Source organism: Bremia lactucae, linkage group LG14, assembly GCF_004359215.1.
Source record: "Bremia lactucae strain SF5 linkage group LG14, whole genome shotgun sequence".
NCBI classification, from domain to species: Eukaryota; Oomycota; class Peronosporomycetes; order Peronosporales; family Peronosporaceae; genus Bremia; species Bremia lactucae.
The window spans coordinates 1,708,643-1,716,568 of record NC_090623.1 but is presented as its reverse complement, the minus strand read 5'-3'; the positions used below and the strand labels follow the sequence as shown (position 1 = coordinate 1,716,568).

Here is a 7,926-nt window from a genome sequence, read left to right as displayed (position 1 = left end):
GACTTCTCTTTAAGGCAACTAACTTAAAGAGGGTTAAATGAAAACTGTATTAATATAAGTAAGTATCTCTTCTATCTATCTTGTAAATGCAAACCTAATTATAATCTAATACTAAACATGCAATTGAATACTTATCTGATCTTATCTGTATCTCTCTTTTGTTTATCTCTACAGCTGATTAGTCTGCGAAATAGATAAAATGGTCTATACCTATTTATGGATAAGAATTTTGAACATAACTACATAGAGTAATATCCTCCAAATATTCTCTACGTTTTAGATAATATATTAATTAACAGCCTTTAAGTGTTAATTTCATGTAACGATACACCCCGTTACACATACGAGATTTCTTCAGACGTGTTTAGTGCTTTCAATTATTTTACAGTATCTGATTTTTTTCATCAAGAAAAATTATATGAATAATAAATTTAAAAAAAGGGACCTCAAATTGCATTTAATAATTAAATTACAAAGGTTTATTAATCATTAAATGTGCTCGATTAACGACGAAGTTAAATGAATAATTTAAGAATCTTATTAATTAACTCGGGATTTTCTTAAGACAGGCTCTTCTGTTCATTTCATTTTTCTACTTCAAATGAAAGGTAAATTTTGTCTGGCTCAATCAAATGTGAAACATTCTCAACATCTAGAGCTTCAAGCAAAAATTCTACAGCATATCAGATTTTGCTCGTCACATAAATTCTAGCTGGGTATGTGAGCCAGCTTCGTGAAAGACGCATCATTTTTTCCCTGTCAAAACAACTATTTCTCTGCTTACAATTATTGGGTAAACTATTCCTACGAGGAAACAGCCTCGACTGTAACCAGTATGTAACATAGTCGCATGTTGAAAGAGAATTAACGCAAGACAAAGTTGTCAACACGCAAACACACAGAAGACAATCGCGATAATGCACATATATTGGATTGTTCATGCTTGAACTTTATATGGCGCAATAGTCCCGAGTCCGTAGGCTTACAATTCGTGCGATTGTAAGCTCGTTGGCTGCAGTGCGTCCTATATGTCGCAGCTGAGCCATAACATAGCAGGCTATCCTGACAAATACAAACACAGTTTCCTGTAAGCATTTTTTATTAAATATAAACAGTCCCGATCGTTAGCGCGAATGACTATTTTTTTGGTCAAAGCTAAACTTTATCGCCTATATTACCAGGCTTTGGCTTCATAAAAGAGAAATCTACGGGGACGCGAGCTGGAGTAAGGGACCTCGAATAATCCAAGTGAAATATAATGATAATATCTATAGGTTATGTAGTTTTACGCTAGAGTTGCCATATCGTGCGTCTGTCGTAAAGCCGTCAGCTGGAATAAGAACGAATCTTAGCAAATGTTTCTATCAATATAGAATGCACTGCACACCCCTCCCGACTAAACCGACTGAATGGGCCGCCAATCGAGCTCAGAGAGCGACCAAGTTTCACGCCAAATACGCACAAATCACGCGATCGGATATTCCGCCGCTTGCCGTATGTATCAATTGGTCGAGACTGGCGCCGACAGCTGTTCTCGATGATTGCTTTTTCCAAGAACGTCGGTGCAGAACCAAGACATGTGTGTGCATGACACGGGCAACTCGCGAGTTTTTTACATCTGACTCTTATGCGGCTAAAGGCACAGTGCCGCACAAGCTCAAAATAACGACTCCTACAGTTTGCCTTGTCACGTGATCAACCTCGTTTTGAATTGATAGTGGCAAGTAAGTGGACTGCTATTGATTCCGGCAAGAGGGTTACGCAAGACTTTGGTGCAGGGAACAATAGAGCTGTTTTTATCGAACCTTCAGCGCAGATTCCAGGAAAGTTGCGCTGGCGTGACGCTTCGGGCTCCGGAGGCTGGACAATGCAGGTCCACCGACGGTGGCTCAGATTCGTGCTGGTGGTACTGCTCATGAATTCACAGGCCAATGCACAGATTTTTGCAGTGCAAAGTCGCGATGGGGATCCAGAAACGGTCTTGAATTTTAAAGAGGATCTCAATAATGGACGTGTTCCAACGTTGGCGACGCAACGACCAGAACGGCCATGGTTGCTTGACCAGAATGCATCGTCGGACTCGTCGGAACCAGCAGAGCCCTCGACACCGACGCCCGAGGTTTTAAAACCAACCGACGCACCAAGTACACGGGCGCCTTTGACAAGTGCTTCCCCGGGAGTGAATAATAAGGACGTAGATGCTACCGACAAACCTTTACCTGTTAACAAACCCGTCGATCCTGCAAAGCGCGACGCCAATCGAGACAAAGCGACTGGTGTGGTAAAGCCAAAGGACGAGACCACGGAGGTTACGTTTACAAGGTCCCCACTTCTTCAACAGACAGCGCCTGTGTCCGACGCCATCCCCACGGCTGACAGCAATGCTAATTTTGACAAGCCAACCTCCAGTCCTCCAACTGAAGTTGAAATCAAGCCAGAGGAGTCGAAACCCGTGCCAAATGCACCACCGAAATCAATTTCTTTAAAAGTGAGGAAACAAATCATCGATCCCGAGTCTGGATCGGACGACGATGCCAGTGTAGGCTCTAAAAGTGATTTAAACGAGACCCAACAGACTTTGAAACCTCCTACGAAGAAGGATGCCAGTACGATTCAAGAGACTCTCGAATCAAATACAGTCGATTTAAAGACAAGTAAAACAAGTGACAAGACTACGAAACAAGACAATTTATCCGACAATGGTACGGATTCAAAGCAAGAAGCAGATACGTCGCGATCATCTTCGTCGTCTGGATCGCCGTCGGCCGCGGCGTCCGTATTAGCTGATGCAGCATCGAATGCCACGAGTACTGCATCAAATACGTTAATGCTTGGTTTAATGATGGCAGGCGCGATTGCGCTTGTGTTACTGGTCGCCCTCTTTGTATACAAGAAAACCAATCAACTGGTCCAAGACGACGACCCTGGTCTTGAAAGAGGACGTCACGATCACACTCAAGGCGTGGCTCAAGCGTCAACAGTGGCGGCAAATTATCATCAGAATCACAACATGTCGCCAACAGGGTTTAGTGACGACAATTACCCGCCAAATCCTGGCAATAGCCAATTCGATCAGGAGCCTTACGATCACGATGGAGGTCGACTTACGTACAATGATCCAAACCTCGACATGTTGACACCACGAAGCCAAATCGCTTTAGCGCATTCTCAAATGTCCTTGCCACCAATGGCGCAAACAAATTCTTCACACGGTACGAGTCAGTATTCGCAATACTCGTCCCAGTCGTCGTCGTTTTATGGTCAAAGTATGTATAGCTCTGGTCACTCGGGGAATCACTTTCAATCAAAGTATGACAGTCGACATCGAGAGGATCTTGCTTCCGAGGACGAGAGCGATTTTGGGGGCGATTCGATTCAAGATCTGTCGAATGGATGGCATGGAATGGGTCAAAAAGGGTCGAAAAAGACGACAAAGCGACCGGATTTGTCTTTGGACGAGTCGTTTTTTGAACCCAAAGACTCGCGATCGACGTCAGCAAGTGATTATCACGGCCAAACGCGCTTTCAAGCGTCCGGCCAGACAGAATACCGCATGTCCACGGCAGATGAGAGCAGATATATGGGCGACGAGAGTTTTGCGGCCACGAATAGTAATTACGACCAGAGCCACTACAATGGCGACCCGAGTTTTCAAAGCAGCGGCTTTAGCGAGTTTGAGGCATCTGGTGCACCCCGCCGACGAGGGGATAGTAGCAATCATGACGCGTCTTCGTTTTATCGGACCAAAGATTCTCGATTTACGGACGCTTCATACTATTGAGCGACTTACGAGTCCTGACCAATTTTAATGTCCCTCAAAAGTTTGTCCATGGTTGTGTGTAAACCTACGGATGTCTGTCAAAATGGAATTCAAATTAATTTATACTTTTGGCGATTGTATTCCTGTAAATTTGTATTTAAATTGCGAATTTTTCATTGTTCGTGAAAAACAAATTAATATATAGATTGAAAGGTTTTCTTTAAAAAAAATAAAAACAACCGACTGATGTGATGTACACCAAGTGCGTCCGATCTCGTTCCGCAGTGGCAGAGACATCCTCGCCCCTTGGCAGACCTTGCAACTCTTCTTTGGCTCGTTGTTACGCCTCGTGGGGCGCGTTTAGTACGCAAGTGCCAATTCTTTGCAACGTATTGCAAGATTCAGTATCAAACCGCCGAATCTCTCGTGTTGCCACGAGTAGATTTAATACCGAGAACATCACGCTAGAAGACGCGCCATGGCGGACGCGCAGGATGTCCAGACGCTCAAGATGCAAGGCACGTGACATCGTGTGGCCATTTAAAGCACACTCTCTTCCTTTGTGACAATATCGTGTGGTTTGTAGTGGTACGGAAACACGAGAATGACCCGGATCGTCGACGTTCGACTCATTTGCGATTAGAACCGCCACGTACGTGGCCATGTTGCAGTCCTTTTTCGTGCCATGATGCGACTTTAGACACTAATACGCGTTGTAACACGTAGAATCCGATGTCCGATTAGCGAGTTCTTTCCAACGGGCCCGCACATCAGGCGTTCATCGCCTTCTTCGCTCCAATACTAGCAGTATCGGGAGCTATGTACCACCGACAAAGGAGAACGATAGTACTCCTACCGGCAATAATGCGTCTAGCAGCAACGCGATTGTTGAAAACGACAAGCTTTATGACTCGAAAGAAATGCCTTCCGTGCCTGAATCGGTCAAAATAGACGATCATCTCGCTACTGACCAAGTCGAAGACGATCCAGTGCCTTTGTATCTCGAACACACATGGACCCACGTGGTGCTTAAAATGACGGCGTTTACCGAAGAAGATACCGTCACAAGCTTTACGTTTGATGAGAAAGGAGGCGGTATTGGCCAAACTTGTGAGAATATTGCAAGTATACCTGCCGATACACTCCTTGCAGAGACCGACCACGCACGTGTGCTGTATAGTCACGGGCGTTTCTATTTAGTCAATGGCGACCAAGCAAATGGGGACACGTTTGTGCGGTTAAGTCCCGTGGAAACCCAAGCAAATGACGAAAATATGGGCGATCGTATGCAATGGCCTCTCGAGCCTCACGTGGCATTTCGAGTTGGAAAATCGGATTTTCTTGTTACATCGTTTCACGAAGAATTGCCAAGTCTTACGGTCTCGGCATTAAGTGGCAAATTAGCTGGCACGGAGTTTGTGATTACACAAGAAGGTGCAGGAATTGGTCGATCTGCGGAGAATCAAATCCATACAAGTGATGGGGAACTCTCTCGAAAACATGCTGCAATTTGGTTTGATGAATTGACGAATCAATTTTATTTGATTGATTTAAACTCGACGAATGGGACATTTATGAAACTCGTGGGAAGTTATCAAGAACCCTATCGACTGGAAATTGGCGACGATTTACTCGTGGCACAAACGTGTTTAACTGTCAATCGGTTTGACTTTGGAGCGCATGCCGACATGGGCGCTCGTAAACATATGGAAGACGCGCATACGATTATTCAAGACTTGTGTATTGAACCATTAAGTCGTTTGGGATTGCATCCCCAGTCATTCTTTGCTGTCTATGACGGCCATGGCGGTGACGAAGCATCTTCGTTTTTGAGTGACGTGCTCCACCATAGCCTCATTACCGCGTTTTTCATGCACACGAGTGAATTGAAACCTTTACTAACAATGACAATTGAGGAATTGCAATCAATCATCATGAAGCGCTTGACCAATGCGTTTGAACGTACGGATGAAGAATTTTTAAGGACCTCGGATCGTCCGCAAGCTGGAAGCACGGCCACGACAGTCTTTGTGGCGGGCAAGTATCTCTTTGTGGCCAACGTTGGAGACTCGCGCACTGTCTTGAGTCGCAATGGCACAGCTGAACGACTTTCAAATGATCATAAACCCAGTCGAACGGACGAAGCGCAGCGGATTCGAGAGACTGGCGGCTTTGTGATTCACGGACGTATTATGGGCGAATTGGCCGTCTCGCGTGCCTTTGGCGACGCCCCTTTCAAGTCGTTTGATCTCGTCGAGCCTTTGGTCGATGACATTGACACGAAAGCACGGAACGAGTACAATTCGCAGGAATTACCGGTGAATCCCAACGATATTTTAAAAGGTCCATTAGTGATTCCGACGCCAGAGTTTACCGTCACGGAATTAACAGACGAGTGCGAGTTTGTGATGCTCGCAAGTGACGGATTGTATGATGTGTTGAAAGATCAAGAAGCTGTGGATTTTGTTCGTCGAAAACTTGTCGAATTGAAAGATGTGCAACGGGCTGTTGAGGTGTGTGAGTGAGTGGATTGTGCTAGATGATGCTTGTGGTGGATTAATGGCGCGATTCTCTCTCGTTTTTCTTTGTGTAGGCGCTTATTGAGTATGCCATTTTTCATCAGCGGTCGACCGATAATGTGACATGTGTCGTTGTGATGTTTAAAGAGGCGAAAGAAATAGTGTGGCAAAGTTCCTCGTAAACATGAGTCTGAGCGCTAAAAAAGAGGACAAAACATCAATATATAGGATAGGACGGGACAATTACTACTATTGAACGAAAAATTGCCGTATGGGTTTAAAAAGAGTAAAACCACATTTTAGGAAGAGAATTTCTAAACTCACTTCATGCAGTTTTTAGTCAATTTAATTTCTGAATTACAGCGTATCACATTGCATTACATAGATCAACGCCAAACTCTCCGTGCACGATCACCAACTGCGGCGTTATCTGACGGCTTTCCATTGACTTTTTTGCGCGGTTTAGAAAAGTTGGAACCGTCCTAGAACGAAGTGCAAGTAAAGATTTTTTTAAATACAAGAATGCTGGTATCCCATCATGACCCAGACCGTCCCGAAAATTCAAGTAAGCGAAGCCATAAGTGCTTGAACTATCCTTTCCAAGTCACTTTAAAGCAAAGAGCTTGGAAGTTGGAGATAGATAATGGTGCTCAAAACCATGACCTTGTGCATCTTAGTGCATATTCTTCCGTACGCAGGCTTGGGAATACGGCAAGTCAGCAGGTGGTTCGCTTCACAATGCTGTTGTCCCTTCTAGAACAATTTAATAATTGTCTCTCGTTCATCATGGCCAACTAATGAACGTCTTTGAGCGTTACAGGCGTGTGGATGTCGTACGAGTGAGTGCGATGGCCTCACTTGTGGTTCGGTCGTTAGCATGACTGCACAAGACCTCAGTGTGAATACCCAGCACATTGTGGAGTTAGATCCCGACGGCTGTGCACGAGCAAATGCAACATCGAAGGTCCGCTATTGTGACGTGGACATAGTTATTGACGGAAGTGCACAAGCACAGGCAGCGTCGAAGTTCAACCACTCGAATAAGTTAAGAGGTACGAAACAAGGATGCTTTCTTGAAAAGCAACATCCAAGAGAATTTGGAACGCCCGTCTATAAGAGAGAGTGCGAAAGTCCTTGCTCGACTGGAGAGTCGATCGTGAAGGATATCGCTGTGGTAGCGCAACCACAGCTAGAGGATGTTGGGGAGGATATTCACCAAATAATTTCTGAGAGAAGAAGTCCCCGGAAACCTGTGGTCTAAGGTTCCCAGGTACCTTTGGAAATAAGTTCCAAAGAAGAAACTGAGACAATCAATGTCTTAGTAAACAATGGATCAAGTGTAGGCGCTTATACACTTGATCTATTAGCGCCTCCGAAGTTAACTTCGGAGATAACTCGATTGCCAACGCTATAATCGAAACGGTTTTTGCTGATCTGCGTAGTAGTAAAGTCAAGCAGATCTGCCTACTTGTCACAGATGACGACAACGTGGCCAATATTCGGTCGGCAATCGTATTTCTTGAGAACGAACGGATTCTCAATAGCTCATCGATAAACGAAAGTGTCCTGAATGAGAAGATTCGGATTATACGTTTTACGTCCCGATCCTGGGAGTCTTTGAAAACAACCCATATGCATAAAGATTTA

General features: G+C 44.6%; 2 protein-coding genes across 2 annotated transcripts; both read left to right on the top strand.

The window, feature by feature from the left end:
- Nucleotides 1-1,867: 1,867 nt before the first annotated feature.
- CCR75_006132 (uncharacterized protein) lies at nt 1,868-3,781 on the top strand (the record flags this gene model as incomplete). The annotated part of the gene is made up of 1 exon (XM_067964204.1): nt 1,868-3,781. One exon carries the CDS (start codon nt 1,868-1,870, stop codon nt 3,779-3,781), a length of 1,914 nt encoding a protein of 637 aa, XP_067817229.1.
- A 230-nt stretch (nt 3,782-4,011) lies between these two features.
- CCR75_006133 (uncharacterized protein) lies at nt 4,012-6,642 on the top strand (the record flags this gene model as incomplete). Its single annotated transcript, XM_067964205.1, has 4 exons — nt 4,012-4,282; nt 4,347-4,412; nt 4,487-6,273; nt 6,354-6,642. The coding sequence occupies 4 exons, from the start codon at nt 4,012-4,014 to the stop codon at nt 6,459-6,461; spliced, it is 2,232 nt and encodes a 743-aa protein (XP_067817228.1). The 3' UTR covers nt 6,462-6,642.
- Between the last annotated feature and the right edge of the window lie 1,284 nt (nt 6,643-7,926).